The sequence below is a fragment of the Simochromis diagramma genome, unplaced genomic scaffold (assembly GCF_900408965.1).
Source record: "Simochromis diagramma unplaced genomic scaffold, fSimDia1.1 OVJJ01000531.1, whole genome shotgun sequence".
Lineage (NCBI taxonomy): Eukaryota > Metazoa > Chordata > Actinopteri > Cichliformes > Cichlidae > Simochromis > Simochromis diagramma.
This window is the reverse complement of record NW_024387353.1, coordinates 1,272,855-1,296,980: the sequence shown is the minus strand read 5'-3', so window position 1 is coordinate 1,296,980 and position 24,126 is coordinate 1,272,855. Positions and strand designations below refer to the sequence as shown.

At 41.5% G+C, this 24,126-nt stretch overlaps 1 protein-coding gene across 1 annotated transcript; it reads left to right on the top strand.

Moving 5' to 3' along the window:
* Positions 1-923: 923 nt before the first annotated feature.
* Positions 924-22,336, top strand: LOC120718525 (FERM domain-containing protein 7). The gene is made up of 12 exons (XM_040007051.1): positions 924-1,193; positions 13,527-13,631; positions 13,709-13,751; positions 13,879-13,957; positions 14,044-14,141; positions 15,731-15,845; positions 16,209-16,356; positions 16,755-16,850; positions 17,648-17,811; positions 20,186-20,254; positions 20,482-20,557; positions 20,868-22,336. The coding sequence occupies exons 1-12, from the start codon at positions 1,065-1,067 to the stop codon at positions 22,101-22,103; spliced, it is 2,358 nt and encodes a 785-aa protein (XP_039862985.1). The 5' UTR covers positions 924-1,064; the 3' UTR covers positions 22,104-22,336.
* Positions 22,337-24,126: the final 1,790 nt, after the last annotated feature.

Genomic DNA, 24,126 nt, shown 5'->3' with positions numbered 1-24,126 from the left:
GATTCAGCTAACTACAGCATAAAAATGACACTTGTAATGTAGTGCATAGGTAGTAATGATGAACATGGATACATTCCTTAATATAAAAGAAAGACGAACGAAACAATTTCTGGTGCCTTTTTGGTCACATCAATACAGGATTTTTAACAGGTCTAAGAAGTAATCCTTGGAGACCACAGAAAACCTCTGCTATGAGTAAAGAGTAAGTATCCGTTAAGTATTCAGTAAATCAAATTGCCCCCTGTGTGCTCATATAATAATCTGTTGTACTGTTATAAAGTATTAGATCATTATTACGCATGCACTGATGCTTACTGCAAGTAGAGCTGCACTCTTTTGATGTGGCTGATGTGAAGCTAATTTATAAACTATTTTGTATTAAAACGTAAAAAAAAAAAAACAGTGAGAACTCCTCATCAGTAACACAGTGACAGTGTCCCGTTGAGTCCCAGTAACTTGTTAAAAAGTATCAAATCACCACATTTCGTGCAAATGATGATATTTTTAGACTAAATAATCAACTTTTAAAATCACAGTGTTAGAAGTGACTCTAAGCACTTTTTAAGGTGAATGCAGTGAAATGCGAGTAAAGTTTGTTTATTAGGCGATTTTTACAGACACTCACAAAGCCCTGTGAGTGTAAAATAAATAAGAAATTGTCACAATAGATGGATGTAGATGAATATAAGTATGAGAAGGTGGGAGCTGTATTACTCCTCTAAAGTACAAGTACATGAAAGTGTGCTTAAGCGCAGTAATATTTATGTGCAGTGAGTTTAATCCAGTGATTTCTCAGTGAACGAGAAGCTGGATGAGGTCTGGCTGTCTGGAGACAACGTCAGCGTGCCATTGCGCATCCGGAGAGCGCGCGCTCCAGCGATAGGAGCGAAGGGGAGGATGAAACACGATCGTGGAGGTTTTGGTGTTGATGGTAATGGCGGGGAGCGCGTGAAGCCGTTTCTCGTGGGATTAACTCTCGTGGACATGGATTTAATGGACGATCGTAGTTGTTTTAGTTGTTACTTCTCCTGAGAGACGCAGACAAACAGAAAGGAGCGGGAGAGATGGGGGACCGACAGCGGCGGACCGGGAGACTCGAGAACCTCACTACCAAGTCCCGGGTCTCCAAGGAGACCAAGCTCCGGTTGCGCGTGGTCTTCCTGGATGACAGCGAGCGCACGTTCGAAGTGGAGGTAAGCCCTTCACAGGGGGTAGTGAAAACATTCACATTTACTTTTCTGAGTGGATCCACATTCAGCACGTGTCTCTCTTCAAAACAATATTATAAATGATCAAATGTGTCGAATATCCGTTTTAAATCTGTCTGGATATTATTTTTCCCCGTTTTGATAAAGCTTTCTGTCACTTTGTTTGCGACTTTCTTTCCCTCCTTCCTGAAAAAAGAAAGAAATCAAAGAGGGGAAATCCACCACGGGCTCTGTTCAGACTGGATTCTCCTCCAACGTTTACGCTTTAATATAATATTTAGGATTATTATCTGGGAGTACCTGGTCGTGCACTTCTCTGGTCTGACAGGGTTTAATCTGCTGTTTAATATAAGTTAAACCTGCTTTATAGACACTATTCTAGGTTTCTATAGCGTGCTTTCTGCAGCAGAGAGTGTGTACTTGTACTAAAGTATTTATTTAGTTAGACTGCAAAACAGAAACTGACCATTTAAGCATAAATGTGCTTCACATACGCTTACGAGTGTTCCTTATTCTTAGGCACCAACATCCGACACAAACCCCGTGTCTCTGATTATCTCTGTTGAACAATCAAAAACAGAAGAAGAGCGCTGCAAGTTATATTTAAATAAATAGCAGATCTGTGGTCAGTATACTGTAGCTATACTACCATATTCCCATGTACTTATTTTTTCAGGTGGGTTTCAATCAGTGGCAAAACTGCAATCAAAGATACAAAAGCACAAGATTGCTGCACTCAATAATCAATTAATTTATCTATTACAGATAACCACAGACTGTATAAAAAGATGGAAAGAGTTTCAGGTCTGTCAATCTGGTCTTTCGGTGATGACGTATGAACCCTGCTTCCGGGTCCAAACTACTCTGAGTTTATTAAGGCTGTTGTGTTTTTAACATGTTTTAAGGCTTTGCATCTTGTTCTATTTAATCTGAACAAGCACCTTTAAAAAGTCAGTGATCACTGTGAGCCTCTCTCTGTGATTATTGCCATTATTCATTTTAGAGCTCAGTTTTTAAAACCTTACGATGTAACTACAGCCCAGCCCATGCAGCAGTATATTAATGACTAACCTCATATTGTGGATGGATTATCTCAGTTGTTCTCCTGGCTGAAGTTTGGTCCGTTTACATGCAATTACATTTGCCCCCGGCAGCTTTCACAGCTTTTTTGACATAAAAGAAATGATGGATTATATGATATGGAGAACACACAGGAGATAAATGTGTGTTATGTCCTTTCCTGCTTGCACTTACATAACACCGTTTTACCTTAGTGGCTCACAAAGAGAACTACAATGTGAGTTGCTTGCCTACTAACATTAGCAACTTGAGTTTTAGTGTCATATCCAAGTGCAGTTTAGCACAGGTGAGGAGAACAATCAAAACCTCTCCCACCTGAGTTACTGCCACTCTTGACTCTCTCTCTCTGTGTTAGTTTGTCCAGTAAAATAGGGGAAAAGATGAAAGAGGGAAACAAACTCTCAAGCTTTCTGACAACACTGGTACAGCTGTAACAGTTGATTGTTTGTCTTGCAGGTGCTGTTTAGCGGCAGAAAAGTGTTTGTGAAGGCAGGTTTGTGTAGATTTATGCATTGCTAGGACTGCTCTCCCCCCTAAAAACTGAAATTAATGCATTAACGAGGCTCAAACCCCAGTTTCTTCATTAGAAATGGTGTGTTTGAACCACCTCCTGTCTAAACTTTCATTCTTTAAAAATGGAAAAGCTCCAAAATGTCTTTTCAGAAACTCTTACGTGGGCTGTTTCACATGGTAGGCACAAATGAGAGAAATTGTCTTTAAATATTAGTATTAGTCATCACAGTGACTAATACTGCCATTACTAATACAGTTTAATTTTCACTCAGCATTAAATATACTGATGCAGTTTTCAGCAACATAATGACAGGCAGAAGTCAGTTAAAAAATACCCTGTAACCTGATTTATAAAAAAAAAAGTTTCATTACAGTTGTAGGTGCTTCAGGATTGCTGAACAGCATCCTACAGGAGTGCTTCCAAATCCGCTGTTTTGCGTCAGATTCTCCCAGTGTCCCTCCGTGATCGTCTCAGCAACAGCGTGATACGTAGTCAATGTCACCAGCAGCCCTCAATGGAAGAGTGGATTAGGAAGTGACTGCAATGATTTGGCCACATCTGCCGCATCACCTTTTGATGCAGCAGCACCCCGCCCACTGGAGAATCAAGCGTGGCTCGCCTAAGAAGACTTGGATCAAGCAAATTGAAGACGATTTTAAACAATGACGTCTAACCCTTGAGCAAGCAAATGTGAAGGCAAGAGACCACAAGGCCTGGGAATGCATCATTGACCAAGATGGAAACCCTACAGCACCCACAGCGATGTATTGGCTTCGTGGACAACCTCCCCTGCCAACCACCAGCTAGGGACAAAAGAAGAAGAAGAAAGATAGCCTGTACTGTTTGCATTCATACTTGTGCATTGATGTTCCTGATCTGCCATCAGGACTGCCTGAGCTGTTCATGTTGGACTTGGAGCTGATAAATGTTGAATGACAGCTGATTTTACTGTCACAGCAAACAGAAGACTTCAGAATCACCCCTGGCCAATAAGCGTGTTATTAGAGCTACGGAAACCAGAAAAATGGCACATGTCAACATTGTCAGAGAACTAGCTATTGGATTAACGATGTTGGCGAGCTACTTTACAGTTACCATGATATAGATTTCAATATCAAATCTATGCTGTGGTTGTGCTGGAAGCTGATAGGTACCTACCTAGAAATGTTACTATATGTCAAATCGGCGCACTTTGATTGGTCTTTTAAGTGCTCCCGTGTACTCCTATGCATTTCTGGTTATTCTTGAACTCATTTTTCTCTTTTATTAGAAGAGAGAAACTTCACTGCCAGCATGTGTTTTGGCAGTGAAATAGCCGTACAGCAGAGAAACGCCATCCTGAGGGATAAAAGCAGGCCACAGCATTAGGCTCTTACATATGCAGATGCATATACATATATGCAATGCAGTATCATCACTGTGCTAGCATGTATCCAATGTTAGCATGTCAACAATTCCAGTTAGAGACACATATAGCCATTTGGGGTTGCATCAGGAAGTGGATCTTTCATGAAACGCTGCCTGATCTATCTGACATTATCAAGTGATACCAAGCAGAAATATCACAGTTGTTAACATCTGCATTGCTAAAAGTTATTGGAAAAAGTTTTGTAGTTGCATGTACAGTGTGTCTCTGAACACCTCCCAAAACCTGAATGTTGTTACCAGCTTCATAAGTCATGTGGCTGTAAGCACATCCATCACAAAGTAATGACAGAGAATTAAACTTAGATGGAAAATTCAATTTAATTTTATTTAACCTCCTAGGACCCGTCGTCCACATATGTGGACATCACATTTTGGGTTATTTAGACTAAAATACTCAATTTTGCTCTACAAGGGCCTGATATCCACTTACGAGCACATTATACTGCTACTGTTCTATCAAAATATGAAATGAATATCCTCATATGTGGCTCTTATTTTTCTTAAAAACAAAAATAAGGTAAAAAAAAAATAAAATAAAATCTGGTAATTCTTTGTTTTTAACATTCATCAGGCCCCAATCAGCCCAAATATCAAAGAGAAATTAAAAATGCGTGTCGTGGAAGAGTTCGGGTCTTAGGAGGTTAAAATCACAACAACAGTCACTTCTTGGTGACTTAATTAAGTCTGTCAAAAGAAAGATTTATTTTATTTTTTTAATGGGCCAAACAGCTGCAGATGTTTACCAGCTGTGGGAGGTGTAAACACTCTGCTGTCTATGAACAGCCATGTGCTCTACTATCCAGGTCAGAAAAAGCAGACCAACGGGCCTCTTTTTCAACATGGTAACGTCGCCTGCGAGGCAGTATTGCAATCTAAAAAGAATCTGTGTGTGAGTGTGTGTGAGTGTGTGTGCATGTCTTGCAGTATTGTGCTAGCAAAGGAGCTCCATTTTTCCATGCCCATGCTTTCTTCCCTGTCAGTTTCCCAGCGGCCTCCGGGACATTAGCAGAGTCTGTACAAGAGGAAAGAGAGCTGAAGGAAAAGGCATGGATGGACAGAATAGGGAAAAAATAAAATGTGATAAATTTAGTAAACACCCTGATCAGGCATAACATTACAACCACCTGCCTAATATTGTGTCGGTCCCCCTCTGTACTGCTGTGGGGTCTTTACCTTATGATATAAAGAACCTAGAGGTGACTGTAGTTGGGAATTAGTGTGATATGAATAAAATTTAATTTAGCTTAATTTTGCTGCCAAAACATCCCTGACTCACTGAGGCATGGACTTCACTAGACCCTTGAAGGCATGCTGTGCTATCTGGCATCAAGATGTTAGCAACAGATCCTTTAAGTCCTGTAAGCTGTGAGGTGGGGCCTCCGTGGAACGGACTTGTTTGTCTAGCACATCCCACAGATGCTTGCTTAAGATATGGGCAACTTCAAGGCCAAGTCAACACCTCAGACTCATTGTTGTGGTCCTCAAACCATTCCTGAACCATTTCTGTGCAGTCCCAAAAGATTGATTCTGTTCATCTGGACGTAGCATTTTCAGTGGGAGAAACGTTTCGTCACTCATCCAAGTGACTTCTTCAGTCTCAGCGGACTGCAGGTTTCCCCAATCTTATAAACAGTACATTTGCATAATGACTGAAACCAGCCCAGTGAAGGAACAATGGGCTGGGAGGTCAGTTCCTCGATCATTAATATGCAAATTCTTTTGAGCATTGATCAACCACCACTGATCAAGGCTCATTGATCAAAGATCACTGATGAATTGTGATGAGTACCATTCACAGAGAGTTGGGGAATGGCTGCAATCATAGCATTGTAAGATGGTGAAAGATGTACCCTTAGGCCCCCTCCTCGATTCAGACATGGTCTTTCCCTTTTCAAGTAAATGGCCTCCTTGACTCCGCGCTCAAACCAGCGTTCCTCCCTGTCCAGGATGTGTACATCCTCATCCTTGAAAGAGTGTCCACTGGCCTGTAGGTGTAAATAGACTGCAGAGTCCTGGCCTGACGAGGTAGCTCTTCTGTGTTGTGCCATCCGCTTCGCCAGAGGTTGTTTGGTTTCCCCGATGTATAAATCCTGGCAATCCTCCTGGCACTTAACAGCGTACACTATGTTACTCTGTTTGTGTCGGGGGACCTGATCCTTGGGCCGGACCAGTTTTTGGCACAGCGTGTTTTGGGGTTTAAAAGCCACAGAGACCTGGTGTTTAGAAAAAATGTGTCTCAACTGCGCCGATACTCCTGACACATATGGGATCACTGCAGGTTTTCGCTTGGGCAGCGGTTGTCTTTCTCTCCTGGATCAGCTGGAGCTTTCTTTAGGTGCCTTTCCAGCTTTGACAAAAGTCTAGCTGGGATAACCACATTTACTCAGGGCCTTCTTGATGTGATGCTCTTCTGCTTCTGTGGCCGTTGTGTCAGTGGGGATGGTGTTCGCTCTGTGTTGTAGCGTCCTGATGACACCCAGTTTATGCTTCAGTGGATGATGAGAGTCAAACCTTAGATACTGATCCGTATGTGTAGGTTTACGGTACATGTCAGCTTTTAGATGTCCCCCATTACTGATGGAAATCTCACAGTCTAAGAAGGCTAACCTGCCACTTTTCATATCCTCCCTGGTGAAGTTGATGTGTTGGTCCACCGAATTAATGTGATCCGTGAATTGTGGTCCATCCTCAGATTTGATTTTCACCCAGGTGTCATCCACATATCTGAACCAATGGCTTGGTGGTGTTCCAGGGTAGGATAACAAAGCCCTCTTTTCCACTTCTTCCATGTACAAATTGGCCACGATGGGTGAAACTGGAGAGCCCATGTTTCTGCCTGTAGAACCGACCCTTGTATGTGAAGTAGGTGGAATGAAGACACAGTTCCAAAAGCAAACACACTTGGTCGATGCTGAGAGTGGTCCTGTTGCTGAGGTTGGGTCATCCTGTAATCGCTTACGAACTACCTCCAACGCTTCCGTGACTGGGATGCAAGTGAATAGAGATGTAACGTTGTACGAGACCATGGTTTCATCTGCCTCCATAATGACATCTCTCACCTTCTCAACAAAATCCAGGGTGTTCTGGATGTGGTGTTCAGAGCTGCCTACCAGCGGGTTGAGGATCAAAGCCAGAAACTTGGAGATGTTATAGGTTGCTGGAATTTATTCTGTTTCAACAGGAAGAACTGAATATGTTACTCATCATAGCTTAATGGTACAGAAATAGTGTTTGTCTGCTACAGTCTGCTTAACAATTATGGCAGCACCTTGTGGATGTTTAGCAAAGCTTGTGGTAGCTAATCGGTAAAATGTTAGACATGTTCTGTCATGCTGAATTTTTCCCCGATGTGCACGGTTCAGTCACTCAGGTCATGTTTTCTTAACCTTCAGATTAGTTTATCAAAGCTGTGACACCAAGACTGAGGTGAGTCCGCTGATTAAAACAGAGAACTGTGAAGCGTCACTGGACCATGACAGCAATTTCTATGTTCGGTTTATGAACAACTTGTGAATAAAGCTTACACGCTTGAGTTTCCTCTGGAGTCTCTGGTTTCAGTCCAAAGCTTTTAAGGTTAACTGGTTTGGGTCAATGACTGAGTTTTAATTTGTATTATTTTTGCTACATCTGGCAACTTTGTGCCCTCTGGTGCATGAAATACTGATCCCTGGTGGATTTTCTGTGAACTGCATGTGTCCAATTCACAAAAGTAAAATAAATAAAATGATGTGAAAGAATAATAAGAAATAGAAATAAACAGCAATAATGCAAGTACTATATATCAGGGTAGAATTAAGTCCAAATATAAAGTACAATTAGATGTACATAGTCATACTAAGGTAGGACATACAGATTGTGCAGGTGTTATTATATAAAATTGTATTATAATGTGTACATCACAGTTCAGTAATCAGGCAGTGATTCAGTAGCCTGATGGCCTGTACAACCGCACATGTTGAAAAATAACACTTAACCAATATGTTGAAATTTAAACGTGTCCGTACGTGATGAGCTGGACATGTTCAGTGTTACTGCTACCTCGCAATGTGTCATAACACCTATGACAAAGGTAACTCTGTGCCTGTCTTTGAGATTTGACAAAACTGCGTTTGTTCCTCTGGAACCAGCTGGAACGAGCTAACACTCCACTGCTGTATGCAATGAAGGCCCTTCACTAGTCAAACAGACACGTGTAAGCTTGTGCAGATATCATTAATGAAACTGTTTTGCTGTTTTCTGCTTTGAATTCACATCCAAAGTTGCACATCGCTCACTTTTTCCTCTGTTCTGCTCTGCTGGAAACTAACTGCTCTGCTGATCTGTGGGCGGCTGTTTGCTTCCAGTAATTATCAGTTAGGCCTCTTCTTCTCTCTATAATCAGTTACAGCTGCCATGTCCTTCGTCATCCTCCCTCTCCCCTAATAACCTTTCTCCTTCCCTCATGACAAGTTAATGAGGGACGTCCAGTGACCCCCCCGACAGGGCACTAAACACCAGCTATAAGACAGTGAAGGCTAAAAAAAAAGCAAAAACGTGTCACTGCAGTAAGTGAACACCGCACAAACACCAGAGACAGGTTCAGGGCTCCATGTGGGCACACACTACTACTTTGATTTAATCCTGAATTAAATTTAAGACACAGGGTCTTCAAAGTAGATAAACAATAAGGCAGTACTTTTACATGTTTGTAGTGTCCTTTGTATTTTTGTCTAATGTGGTTAAAGTGACCCATTCTTCTGATCTGACTCCACATTTCTATTCTTGGACTCTACTAGAAAAGCTTTGCATGATCCAGAGTTCAAAATAATCATGACGATGTGGGAGATGCACCTGACTTTACATTTTCCAGTGTGGCTTGACGCCCCAACCTCACTTTAACTGGACTTTCTTCTGATTGGCTGCCCCTTAAATACAAAATACTTAAATAACAAGTGATTAAAATAGTAAAATATCTGGTTATATAAGATTGTGACAAGATTGAATAAATATCAGTTTTTAGAAAATAACAAAAGGGGGGGGGAGGGGGGAGGGAAAAATAGAGGAAATACAGGGAGTGCAGAATTATTAGGCAAATGAGTATTTTGTCCACATCATCCTCTTCATGCATGTTGTCTTACTCCAAGCTGTATAGGCTCGAAAGCCTACTACCAAGTAAGCATATTAGGTGATGTGCATCTCTGTAATGAGAAGGGGTGTGGTCTAATGACATCAACACCCTATATCAGGTGTGCATAATTATTAGGCAACTTCCTTTCCTTTGGCAAAATGGGTCAAAAGAAGGACTTGACAGGCTCAGAAAAGTCAAAAATAGTGAGATATCTTGCAGAGGGATGCAGCAGTCTCAAAATTGCAAAGCTTCTGAAGCGTGATCATCGAACAATCAAGCGTTTCATTCAAAATAGTCAACAGGGTCGCATGAAGCGTGTGGAAAAACCAAGGCGCAAAATAACTGCCCATGAACTGAGAAAAGTCAAGCGTGCAGCTGCCAAGATGCCACTTGCCACCAGTTTGGCCATATTTCAGAGCTGCAACATCACTGGAGTGCCCAAAAGCACAAGGTGTGCAATACTCAGAGACATGGCCAAGGTAAGAAAGGCTGAAAGACGACCACCACTGAACAAGACACACAAGCTGAAACGTCAAGACTGGGCTAAGAAATATCTCAAGACTGGTTTTTCTAAGGTTTTATGGACTGATGAAATGAGAGTGAGTCTGGATGGGCCAGATGGATGGGCCCGTGGCTGGATTGTTTCTGGAAGACACCTTCTTCAAGCAGTGGTACAGGAAGATGTCTGCATCCTTCAAGAAAAACATGATTTTCATGCAGGACAATGCTCCATCACACGCGTCCAAGTACTCCACAGCGTGGCTGGCAAGAAAGGGTATAAAGGAAGAAAAACTAATGACATGGCCTCCTTGTTCACCTGATCTGAACCCCATTGAGAACCTGTGGTCCATCATCAAATGTGAGATTTACAAGGAGGGAAAACAGTACACCTCTCTGAACAGTGTCTGGGAGGCTGTGGTTGCTGCTGCACGCAATATTGATGGTGAACAGATCAAAACACTGACAGAATCCATGGATGGCAGGCTTTTGAGTGTCCTTGCAAAGAAAGGTGCCTATATTGGTCGCTGATTTGTTTTTGTTTTGTTTTTGAATGTCAGAAATGTATATTTGTGAATGTGGAGATGTTATATTGGTTTCACTGGTAAAAATAAATAATTGAAATGGGTATATATTTGTTTTTTGTTAAGTTGCCTAATAATTATGCACAGTAATAGTCACACAGATATCCCCCTAAAATAGCTAAAACTAAAAACAAACTAAAAACTACTTCCAAAAACATTCAGCTTTGATATTAATGAGTTTTTTGGGTTCATTGAGAACATGGTTGTTGCTCAATAATAAAATTATTCCTCAAAACTACAACTTGCCTAATAATTCTGCACTCCCTGTATAACTGTTAGTTTAAAGGACAGAAATGGAGGTAAAAACAGGACACATCAAAAATAATCACCCAGTTTCAAAGTGATTTAATTTCTGGCTGGAGTCACAAACTTCATATGGATGTAGGGGGTCACACCAATTAAGTTGGTGTGCAAACAAAAGTAGTAGCAGAAACTCTTAAACATTGTAATTTAACAACAAACATTAAAGGAAAGATGCACCGCTTATATACACTGTGTTCCAAATTATTATGCAAATTGTGTTTAAGTGTCATAAAGAGTAAATAAGTTGTTTTTCTCATGGATGGAATTGTGTCTCAGGACTCTTTGTATCACTGAAATCAATCTCGGACACCTGTGATCATTAGTTTGCCAGGTGAGCCCAACTAAAGGAAAAACTACTAAAGAAGGATGTTCCACATTATGAAGCAGGCCACCATTTTCAAGCAATATAGGAAGGAAAAATGATCACTCTGCTGCTGAAAAGCGTGAAATAGCTGAATGCCTCGGACACGTAATGAAAACCTTAGATATTTCACGAAAATTTAAGCGTGATCGCCATAATGTTAAGAGATTTGTGGCTGAGTCAGAGCACACACAGGTTCATGCAGATAAAGGCACAACGAGGAAGGTTTCTGCCAGACAAATACATCAGATTAAGAGAGCAGCTGCTAAAAGGCCATTACAAAGCAGCAAACACATATTTGAAGCTGCTGGTGCCTCTGGAGCCCTGTGAACATCAAGGTGTAGGATCCTCCAGAGACTTGCAGTTGTGCATGAACCTTCTATTTGGCCACCCCTAACCAATGCTCACAAGCAGAAACGGCTGCAGTGGGCCCAGAACTACATGAAGACTAATTTTCAAGCAGTCTTGGTCACTGATGAGTGCAGTGCAACCCTGGATGGTCCAGATGGATGCAGTGGTGGATGCAGTGGTGGATGCAGTGGTGGATGCAGTGGTGGATGCAGTGGTGGATGGTTGGTGGACGGCCACCATGTCCCAACAGGGCTGCAACGTCAGCAAGGACGTGGTGGAGTCATGTTTTGAGACAGAATCACGGGGAGAGAGCTGGTCGGCCTCTTTAGGGTCCCTGAAGGTGTGAAAATGACCTCTGCAAAGTATGCGGAGTTTCTGACTGACCACCTTCTTCCATGGTAGAAAGAGAAGAACTGTGCCTTCTGCAACATAACCATCTTCATGCAAGACAATGCACCATCTCATGCTACAAGGAACACCTCTGCATCATTGGCTGCTATCGGCGTAAAAGGAGAGGAACTCATGGTGTGGTCCCCATCCTGACTTCAATCCTACTGAGAACCTTTGGAGCTTCCTCAAGCAAAAAGCTATAGGGGTGGGAGGCAGTTCACATCCAAACAGCAGCTCAGGGAGGCTATTCTGACATCCTGCAAAGACATTCAAGTAGAAACTTTCCAAAAACTTACAAGTTCCATGGATGCAAGAATTGTAAAACTGCTATCAAATAAGTGGTCCTATGTTAATATGTAACTTGATCTGTTAAGATGTTTTTGATTGAAATAGCTTTTGATTTCAGTGAAATTGATCTACTAATGCTGCAAATTCAACAAATGACTATTTTGAATTCTCTACGACCTATAAAATCTTTTGAAGCTCTGTGTGCGTAATAATTTGGAATAGTGCATTTTAAGTTTTTTATTTTTGAAAAACATACTGTTTTCATTTGGGAGTTTTGTTCAGTAACATTTGAATTATATTCTGTTGGTCGATGACTCGAAAATTATGCCAACTGTCATTTGAATCGACTATTTCGGAAAAACAGAGAAAAATATAATTTGCATAATAATTTGGAATGCAGTGTATATATCTGTTATAATCTGTTCATTATTTCCCTTTAAATGGAGCCACGTTTGTAAGGGAAATACATTTGTGAGTTGAGCAGCAGAGTTGAGTATGCGGGTTTTGTCCATGAAAAACCAGCCAGACCTTCTCTGCCAAGGCCAAACAATTTATTCTTGAGTCTTGTTTGGTTTAATTTAATGGATTGGATAATTGAAGTCTGAAGAAACAAGACATAGCAACAGTTTACAGTCTATTCATTGAACAAATGGACCTTAGTACCATGTGGAAGAACCATACACAGCGTGGTACCTCCTCCTCATGCTGGTCACCAGCTCGTTCACACACTGCTGTGGGATGGTATCCCATTCATCAACCAGCATTTGTCACAAATCAGCCTGTATAGTTGTGTTTTTTGGCATTGGCAGAGAAGACCCCTTAGGTTTATATATCTATACATATCTGCCAGCAAACTGAGTTTCCAATGACCCAGAAAGTCACTGGAATCCAGAGTCAGGGACATTAGTTGAAATACACCATTTTTACAGATCTGTAACCATGACGGCAAAAGAAATGTGTGAGACTTCATTTGAAAGGCAACACCTTCTAGTATTGTGCCTAATTAACGAACTAGTGAAAAAAACAAACAAACCTAATCTTAACCTTTCGCCTGACGTGTTCACCATTAGGAGGTTAAGTAAGACGAGCAATGAAGGTCTCAGTTTCCATGGATACAGTTCAAAATTTTCTGCCGTTGTCCTCTGTCATGCCTCAACTTTTTCTATCTGTTGTCTTTTAATCATTTAATGTCCCCTATGCATATCTTCCACAGATTAATTAAATATGAAAGAAAAAAAAATGGCCATGATTATGCAAACTCTCATTAAGCAAAGTATTAGTGGATAAAGTAACTGAGCTGTAGCACATTTTCCTGGGCTCCCAGGAGCACTCCCGGACTTTAGTTTTAAGAACGTCTCAATTAAAAAGTCCTATTATCCTTCTCACTTTAATTCTCTCCCACTCTTTCTTCCAGCAAAAGGTTTTAGGTGGCGACTTCTACAACAAAGTGTGCGGTCATCTGAAACTGCTGGAGAAGGAGTACTTTGGCCTGGAGTTCAGACACCACAGTGGCAATTATGTAAGAAACGCTGGATCACACAGATATGCACAGATCAGTGCGGGGGGTTTTAATGTCTTAACAAGTTTCTGTTGCAGGTTTGGTTGGAGCTGCTGAAACCTTTGGTCAAACAGATCAAATGTAAGTCATATCTGTCCTAAGATTAGTGCTCTGACTTCATATTTCCTCCAAATATTTCCAGATCTCAGCGTCTCCGTCTGCAGCATTGCCCTGCGTCTATAATCTCTTTTCTTTTCCCCTCTGTCAGACACCAATGATTTATTCTTCAGGTTTATAGTCAAATTTTTTCCACCAGATCCTGGACAACTCAAGAGAGGCCTCACCAGGTAAAGTCTGAGCATAGATGAGATATATGTTCAGCATAAGTGAAATGCCAGAGTAGGTGTACTCATACTGTTTTGTGTGTGCACAGGTATCTTTTTGCCTTACAGATCAAGCAGGACTTGTCTAATGGCAGTCTGACCTGTAATGACAACAGTGCCGCCCTGCTGGTCTCTCACATACTGCAGTGTAAGCATCAAAGTGCATCACACCTGCTGTAATTTTTTTTTTTTTTTGCGGAAGATTCAGAAAAGTACGGAGCCCCGCAAGGGACATGGCAGAAAAAAAAATTACGATGAACTTTTGCGAGATCTCGCAAAACAAACTCGGGATCTTGCAAAAGTTTTGCGAGATCTCGCAAAACAAACTCGGGATCTCGCAAAACTTTTGCGAGATCTCACAAAACAAACTCGGGATCTCGCAAAAGTTGAATTCCAACAATGGCGGCAGCTACTTAGTTGTAATATTACTCTTTCTGGGTCACAAAATAAACTTTTAAGATGTTTCGAGGTGTGAATGTAGCTGTGTAAACGTCAAATATCTGCTCGGTTTACAAGACATCACATATTTGCAAAAGTGCTCCAACATTTTTGGAGATCTGACACCCACCATCTCGAAGCTAACAGGAGGACGAGACCTACTACAGCCGGGAGGAACACCGCTCTCCCGGCACATCGTGCCTCGACCTCCCAGTCTGCTTCGAGCTGGCGGCCTCCGAAGAATGCGGCTAAAACTTTTGTGAGATCCCGAGTTTGTTTTGCGAGATCTTGCAAAACTTTTGCGAGATCTCACAAAAGTCCATCTTAATTTTTTTTTCCTCCCATGTCCCTTGCGGGGCTCCGTAGAAAAGTACTGGAAACGTTCCTCAGACATTTTGGTCCATATTGACATGATAGCATTACACAGACGCAGGTGCTCATCCCAGAGGTGCTCAGATTCAGATGTGGTGATTGTGCAGCGCGTTTGAGTACAGTGAACTCATTGTCGTGTTCAAAAAACAGTTTGAGATGATCTGAGCTTTGTGACATGGTGTGTTATCCTGCTGGAAGCAGCCATCAGAGGATATTCATAGGCAATGGCATTTAAACAATGTTCAACTGTTTAAATGTCTCTTACAATTACACCGGCATTTCTTGGCCTTCACTGACAACAGTGGCACCTGGTTTGGTCTTCTGCGGCTATAGCCCATCTGCTTCAAGGTTCAGCATGTTGTGCATTCAGAGATGCTCTTCTGCATACCTTCATATCATGTTATTTGATTTACTGCTGCCTTCCTATCAGCTCAAAGCAGTCTGGCCCTTCTCCTGTAATCTCTGGAATCAACAAAGCATTTTCACCTACAGAACTGCTGCTCATGGGATATTTTATCTTTATTGGGACATTTTCTGTAAACCCTAGTGATGGTTGTGAGGGAAATTCCCAGTAGATTAACAGTCTCTGAAATCCTCAGATGAGCCCATGTGGTACCAACAACCGTGACACACTAAAATTTGAACTTTTGGTAGGAAATCTTACCTATGTTTACATGGCTAAATGCATTTTTCTGCAGGTGTACCTAATAAAGGGTTCAGGGAGTCCATATTCATTTTATACATTATGTTTTTGAAAATGTGTTTCATATACTGCATTTACTTAGTCAAAGATTTCCCTCTAGAGCAAAGTCCCACTCCGATTCTCTCCTTCCCAAATGGCCCAAAATGGTGACTATACTGCAATTAAATGTTTAAAACGCAGAGAAACTAAATATGTGTTTGCATGCATATGCATTTATGCTACAGCAGAGATAGGGGACTATGACGAGGAGCTGGACTGCCAGCATTTGGAGATGAAGCACTATGTTCCCAACCAGGAATATCTGGACCACAAAATCATCAAGTTTCACAAGAAACACAGGTATGAAGTGAAGCAGAAGACACTGGTGCTCTGTAGTATGCGGACAGTTTTGTGAAACTAGTGTTAATTTTGACCAGAGAGAAAGGGCAAAGTATTAACTGGATGTAGGACTGCGCCTCTTTCCCCCATCCCACCCATAGATTCTTTTAAAAAGACGATAGATTTGAAAATATGATCGTTTCCAACCAAAATGCCACTTTTGAAACGTGTTTGACGTGTTGTTTGAGTCTAACTAGGAGAAATTTTGTTGGAAAAGCAGAAGTGACTGCTGGGTCAAATTGGCAGCAAAACAACAGCAATGCATCCAACTCTCCATAAATCAGAGGTTGGATTGTAATTGTGATTCTTTGTTTCTGTTCATAGAGGACTCTCTCCAGCAAACTCCGACATCCAGCTGCTGGAGGTGGCGAGGAAGCTGGACATGTACGGAATCAGGCCTTACCCTGCCTATGATGGGGAGGGAATGAGGATCAATCTGGCTGTCACACACTCTGGAGTGCTAGTCTTTCAGGTGTGTCCACTTCCACATAAAAGGACAAATATTTTTTATTTTTTTCCATCAGAAAAATTTCCTCTTCTTCTAAGCTAGGAGTTACTGTTTTAGCATAAAAAAGTTGGTTTGTGAAGTTACAACACAATAAATTTAATGGATCTAATAAACTAACAATCATTCATTGTATGCAAGATAAAACAAAATATGCGAGATGTGTAGAGATAAAACCTGAGGACGTCGGTGATCCTTTTTAGTTTTTATAGTACCAATAAAAGTTTACAATTTCCATGTGCATTTCTCAAAAATCAACTAACAGGTTTAGGAGAGGAACACTGTTTGAGGCTAAATATGTGTGCAGATGCTACACTACACATTGCATATAATCTCTCATTATTTTTTTTCTTGTGTTTTTCCAGGGAAACACAAAAATCAACACATTCAGCTGGGCAAAGATCCGCAAGCTAAGCTTCAAACGCAAGCATTTCCTCATCAAACTACATGATAAAGTTGGGGTGAGAAACTGATTCAGTTTGGGCCACACTGCTTTGCTTTTTGTCCTATTAAGATTTATTTTTGAGGGGTGTACCCTGCCTCCCACCCTAAGACAGCTGGGACTGGCTCCAGCTCCCCCGCAACCCTGAAAAAGGATAAGGGGAAGCGGATGGATGGATGGATGGATGGATGGGGTTTTTTTTGGCTGTTATTCAATAGTTGAGCTGTTAAAAGTAGAAAAGAAAGGGCAGGGGGGGGGGGAGGTGGGGGGAGGGCTAGACATGTAGAAATGAGCCATGGGCCAGACTCAATCCTGGACATCTGCATTTCAGCCATATGGCATGTGGTCACCTGCTCAACGAGTTAGCTAAACTGGCACACCTACCATTAGTATTTAGTATGGAATAAGGAGTGAGTTTATGATGTCTCACTCCCCTGTGAGTGAACAGTGGACTCTTGTGATGGATACATGAAAAATGGGCAGGTCCAAATATTTAAGAGATCTTTGGAAGGAACAAAACATTCTGGCCAAAAGAGTAAGGCTTTTGTGGAGATCTCCTGGCCAGTAGTTCTAAGTACTTGTGAACAGCATGCAAATAGGTAATGTAAAGATCAAATCCGATCCATAGCAGCTACCAAGTTACTAATGTAAAGGTTCTACAGCTAGAGCACTGGTGCCAGTTCCCACAGAGCACCCTATGGGGGCTTTTAAGTTCTCCAGTAGAAGACTTTTTGGGACTTGAAGTGCAGACAGCATGCTATACGGAGGTGGTCGTAAATATTTGACTCATCATCATCTTATTTCATGTCCATCCAGCCCTCGTGTAAGGATACACTAGAGTTGGCCATGGCCAGCCGTGATGTGTGTAAATCATTCTGGAAGATGTGTGTGGAGTACCATGCTTTCTTCAGACTGGCTGAGGAACCAAAGGCCATACACAAAACTCTGCTGTCATGTAAAGGCTCCAGCTTCAGATACAGGTAAAATGCAGACAAGTGCACATAATGCTATAATCTGAAGGTGCATTCAGGCTTTTGTATAAAATATATATATATATATATATATATATATATATTAGGGGTGCAACGATACACAAAATTCACGGTTCGGTTCGGTTCGATACTTTGGTGTCACAGTTCGATATTTTTTCGATACAAAAAAAATGTTCATGCCTTTTTAACTCATTCACTGCCAGCCATTGGCAGTGAATGAGTTAAACCCATTGACTCATTCACTGCCATTGACGTCTATAGCCGTCAATGGCAGTGAATGAGTTAATTTGTCATTTATTAAAATTATAAATATATATTTTAACTCAAAGGTACAGTTTTTAAATTTAACCCTAACCCTTGTGCGTGTTTTTTATTTTGACAGCGAATGCGCACCTGCGGACCACTTATGTGCAGCCCTGGTTATTTAGCTCGTCATATTGCAGCCACAGAAATTATTTTGTCCATGAAACCATAAAGCTGCACTTTCTTTTTGCCTTATAGTCTGATTTGTCATAACTTCTCCGTTTTGTGGTAAGCTTTTCTTTGGCTGTCACTTCTTCACCCTGACCTGTCTTATTTGGCTCAGCAGAACTAAAATATATATGCTGCTGATTTTACACACGCACTCACATAAGCTCAGCGATTCTCTGCGCGATCAACCTCTCACATGTTTAAGCTTGCTGCGGGAGATTTCACTTGTCATGTTTGCATAGTAAGCTAACGATTAATAAGACGATGTCAGAGGAATTGGTGCGCAAATTATCATCACTCACAGATCAGTGCTGTTGCTCTCTATACACAGTTCGCATGATTGCAAAGTGAAAGCAAAAAACAAGCGCAAATTCAAACACGATTTCAATATGTCACATATTGACAGTGGCTCACCGATGCCAATGACATAATTACCCAGCTACATTTCTGAAAGAATGCAAAAGCATTGACATATATTTTTCCTTCCTACAATAGCCCGACAGGCAGGGAAGAGATAGATTTTGGTAGCCCGACTGAAAAAATAGCTAGCTCCAGGACGTCGGGCTAGCGATATTGCAAGCCCTGTATCTGATTGAGGAATCACTCATCTTTGGAAAAGAGAGTTTATTACAGAGAAATGTCTCTTTCCAAAATAAAAGCTATACTATCCGCTTCTTCTGGGCTATATTCTCAGCAGCATAAGGAGAATCATGTGCTAACAGCTGTCTAAATGACTCGGCTAAAGTTAGTAGCATGCTTGTTGTTTTTGTCTTTGCACTAGGATGATGTCGGCGGAAATGTACAGTCATATTCGTTGTGTTCCCACTAGTGCTTTCAGGTTAATCTCGTTGAAATGACCTTAACGCCACAACACGGCAAATCTCCGTTAACGAGCTACCGCCAATCGCCCCGTGCATGGGGCTAGACGGCCAACACATTAACGAGCTAACTGCGCTAACACACTAGTTCCCACTAGTAATTGAGCATTGCATGGCACATCCAACATACTGTTTTACTTTAGTCCATGACTCGCTTACCTTCAGGGTCATACCTCACATGAAAACCAAAATAATTCCAAACGCCAGATCTGAATGAGAGTGGGGGAGGTCCATGTTGCAAGGAGAGCTTAACTTCTGTCTCGCTAGCTTGCCCTGCGCTCTTCCTTCTGACTATGCTGTCTGTGTTGAGCGCTCAGTGGATCTGCGCTCGACAGTGCAGCCTAGGCGGAGTAGTCAAACGCAGATTCACTGAGCGCTCAACACAGACAGCATCGTCAGAAGGAAAGTTGATAAAATAAATTACAAATGTTGTATTGTTCGATACATATGCGTACCGAACCGAAAGCACTGTATCGAACGGTTCAATATCGATACGAATATCGTTGCACCCCTAATATATATATATATATATATATATATATATATATATATATATATATATATATATATATATATATTAATCATCTTTTGCCCAAAATCAAAGTCATTTACTTCCAGTGTCTACTATGCATGAATTGTTCTCCAACCATTTAGTGGTACATCATCTGGATTTAAGCTTGTACACAAATATTTTGACTCACAAAATTTTTTACTTACCTACTCTTGTAGTGTTTGAATAAACCATCCTGAGCTTTCTAGCTTATCCAAAGGACAGATCATGTCGTGGTGATCAGTCTGTCCACAGCTCACAAGAATCCCTACTGATAGTATTGGTTAGAATTGAAGCAAACTGTGCTCAAAGTCATTTGCTGATTTATAAGCAAAAACCTGAGAACTATGATGGACTGTGAGCAGTTTTTTATTACCCTTTTCTTCTGATGAATATTCAGACTCTTTGTTTTCAGTCAGGTGTGGTAGTGCGTCCATCTGATGTTAGTAATGTTGTTTGGCAGTGGTCGGACCCAGAAGCAGCTGCTGGAGTGTCTGGGATCAGGGGAGAAGAAGCCTTCACACTTTGAAAAGTGAGAGAGAGATTTTATTGATGCTTCAATTTCCTTTTCATAAGCAAGAAACTTGCTTATGCAAGTACTTCAAAAGCAAGGAGCTTGAAGTACTTGAAACGGCAACATATTTTATTAAGCCATCTTATGTAAAGGTCAAAGGATCAGTAACAGAGGAATCTTTTGTGATCAATTTTTATAGTCTGTGTATAACATCCGTTATTTTATTCCTTTCTCTGTCTGTCCAGGATGTACAGTCAGACAGACTGTGACCCCAGACAATGTCGATCTTCTCCTGATCTCCTCACAGATGTCTCCAAACAGGTAATAAATATGACTGTTCAGTCTTTAAAACTATTACTTGACACACAACGCATATTCATGTCTGACAAAATGAAAACAGCTACTGTTCTATTATCTGTTTTTAATGATTTTGTTTAATTAACTTGAAGATCTTTGGGTTTTTCGAAATTTCATTACATGTTCTTGGGCTGTTTTTTCTTCTTTTTTACAGTTCTCTGATATTATCTAATACATACATACTCTGATATCATATGAGCGAATTAATTAATGGTAGCATAATCAAAATATTAGTAATAAAAACAACTCAAGTGTTCATGCCTTTTCTTCTCAGGTGTACGAACATTCCCACCCATTCCCACGGTCAAGTCGTGCTCTGGCAATACACAGCCAGGATCAGTTGGACCCGCATCATCGAGACAATGATATTGAAATCAACGAAAGAGTGGCTAAACGCAGCCATTCATGTGTTGAGGTCAGCCAGAGGCCTCGCCTCCTCTCCCAAGTCACTCCTCTTTCTCCATCTGTCAACCAGACAACGCCGCCTTCACCCTCACTGAAGACGAGATCTGCTTCGATATCTGTAGTAGAGGACGCAAGGGGGGTACGAATCGGGACACAGCGCCAAGCCCAGCGGTTAGCTGGTGTCTATGGAAACCGATCTAGACGTCGACCCAACCCCCAGCCACATCCAGATGCAGGACAGCAGCTGGTCCTTCTCTACCCTAACAGCCCTGCCTACCAGTATCATCCTGTCCTCCCATCGTTCCCATTAGCTGGCTCCTCGCCACTCAACCGACATCCCTACTTGTCGGAATTTGTTACCGTTTCCTCACTGGAACGAATTCCACATACAAGACGGCGGGATTATGTGACAATGGATGGCATAACACGGCCATCTTTTTACCCAATGTGTCACGATTCGCCATCTAGTTCACCAATCAGGAGAAACCTCCGCTCCAGTGGTTCAGGTGGGCTGGGATTGGCCAGAATGTACCAACCAGGAAGCAATGGTGCAAGACTCAGGGGCGTTGGACATACAGAGCCGGGTCATTACAGTGATGACTCCAACTTCCTTCCTGGACTGCCTCGCCGTGTAGCCAGCCAACCTGATGTCAAATTAAACCTCTCGAGGAGCTCAAACACTGCCTTTAACCCTGCTTCTGAGTTTCGCCCTCTTGGTTACTACCCCCACCTGACGCGCCCCTCCAGACCCACCTACCTCCCACTAAACTCTTCCCCTCTGCCTGAACGCCCCAGTTCACTATGTATGATTGGCAGCACTGCGGGAAGCTACAGCGACTCAGACCCGGAGGTTTTCTATCCATACTACTGCCCTGCCCCTCAGGTGGGCAAGATGGTACGGTCCGCTGGACTAGCCAGGATGAGGTTTTCATCGGGGAGTCTCCAACTTGATGAGGAGGAAGAGGGGGAGGAGGAAGAGAGGGAGCATGCAACAGCAAAAGAAACTGCAAAGAAGGAGCCAGAGAGTGTAGAGGAGAAGAAAGAAAAGAGTGAAGGAGGAGCGGATACGAAAGGAGCGGCAAAGGTTACTGAAGTGACGCTGTAGAAAAAGATTAAAACATTACAGCGATTCATGATCACAGTCAAAACTGGAAGGATAATTTAAAATAGCACATCCTCTGCAGACTGTAGATAACACGATAAATGTATTAGATAAGAAGTGTGTCGTTTTGAGGTGCACTGGCAGATGAAATGTATTTTTTTGCCTTCTTCAAGTGAAAACCTCAGATTTTGAAAAGGGGCTACTGTTTTAGTGGCTATTTTATAGGTGCAAGCTTACAAAAACAAGTAAATAAATAACAATAATAATAATAATTAGTATTTTAGAAATTAAAGATGTTTGACAAATTAAAGCAGACAACAATTTAAATTTTTTGTTAAGGTGTTTGAGCCACTACAACATTAATTCTTCAAACATTTCTTTACCAGAGGAATATGGGCACCATGTTTCTTAAATATTTTCCCTCATTTCATGTCTTGATGATGATCATCAAATGGAGACACATTGGTCTCCTGAAGATGTTAATTTTAGTTGCAATCTGGTGACTGTGAAGTTCATAGGCTACTCCTTAAGCCGTGTTAACTATAAGGTAGGCCCATATATAGGTGGAGGCACTGTCATCCTGAAATACACCACTCACATCCCATACAACTGGTCAACCAGAACAACTTTCTATTGGTTTTCATTTTTCGTTCCCTCTAAGGCAGGGGTGGGCCAATAATTTTTCCAAGGGACTACATGAGAAACTGGGACTGCAGGGCTGCATCAATTAAGCTTATTGGTGTGGCCGTCCAAAAAAGTCCCAGTTTCTAACATGGCCCCTCGGAAAAAGGAAACCGCAAAATACCCCAAATGTCTTAATAGAGCCAACAGATGCTCTAAGGGCCGAGCATTCTAGGCTGTGCTTTTCTCTTGATGTCTTTATGTGTGTCTTTTATGCAGTCTCTCACTTATTGACAGTATGGTTAAGGATGACTCACCCGAACGTATCACTTTTCCACATTTCTGCAGACCAGTGCCTATGTTGCTTTTTTGCTTTGTAACCCCTTTCATTGAAGCACTCTATAGCTATGTGCAGTACATGTGTGAAAAGCATACCTAGGTTGAAAAAAAAAAATGGATGAAGCAACTGTGACGTTAGCTTTTCGGCCACTGTTACACTAGTTTTTGGAGCCAGAATTTACCATATCTGGACAAGTTGTCAGTTGCTGGTAAAAAAAGGAGAGTGTTTGGTCACAACCCCCCTGAAATCTTGGTAGATAAAGAAAATCTGTATTCCCCAATTGACTGGGCAGTGGATGCCAAGTGAGAGCCGCTAAATGAATATGGTACTGCACTGAAAACCTCTTTTTGATTGATTTGCTCACTGGCAGATCACTACGGTGATCCCGTTTGCGTGGAAGACGGAGACTTGACTACAAACAATCACCTAGTGGTGGTGAAACTCTGAAAAGTGCATCTATTGGAAAGTATTGATTTTATCATCTTTGACGTTGCTAACCACAGGCAGCAACCTCCACTGCCAGCTGGTAAGGGAAAACATTTTTTACATAGTAAATAGTTGTTGCCAAGGGAACAACAACCGATCTGTGTGTAACTGAGTTTTAAAGTACAAAGAATATGCCAAAAATCTGCATTCTTGGCATTACCTTTAATCGTCCATAATTGTCTATATTTCTATGTGATCGTCCTCACTGACTGTCCAAAGTAAAACATAAGCGACATGTGTATCAACAAAGACCCTTGTTGCTACATCAAAAAAAAAAAATGCTAAGAGAGAATGAAATCCCTGTTGCCGTTTATATGCATTTATAGTTATATGCAAACACTAGCCATACCCTTACCAGTTAATCCAGCCTATCAAGCACTGGAATCTAACATTCACAGATTGTGTGGATTGGACTGAAGTCATGTGGAGTCTGTTTTGATCCCACTGGGCCAGCGAACTATTAGCAATGTGGTAGCTGTGCTGGCTTTAACCTTTCCCACAGACTAAAATGGTGGTCAATTTGATCCCGATCAGATCATCTGAATTTCAGGTTGTGTTATTTAATGTTGACATACTGCT

What these genes read in the sequence shown, in the direction of transcription:
- LOC120718525 (XM_040007051.1), top strand. Translation starts at nt 1,065, where the DNA reads ATGGGGGACCGACAGCGGCGGACCGGGAGACTCGAGAACCTCACTACC. An exon ending in AGCGCACGTTCGAAGTGGAG is followed by an intron (nt 1,194 to 13,526) that starts GTAAGCCCTTCA and finishes TCTTTCTTCCAG; the next exon opens with CAAAAGGTTTTAGGTGGCGA. An exon ending in TCACAGATGTCTCCAAACAG is followed by an intron (nt 20,558 to 20,867) that starts GTAATAAATATG and finishes TTTTCTTCTCAG; the next exon opens with GTGTACGAACATTCCCACCC.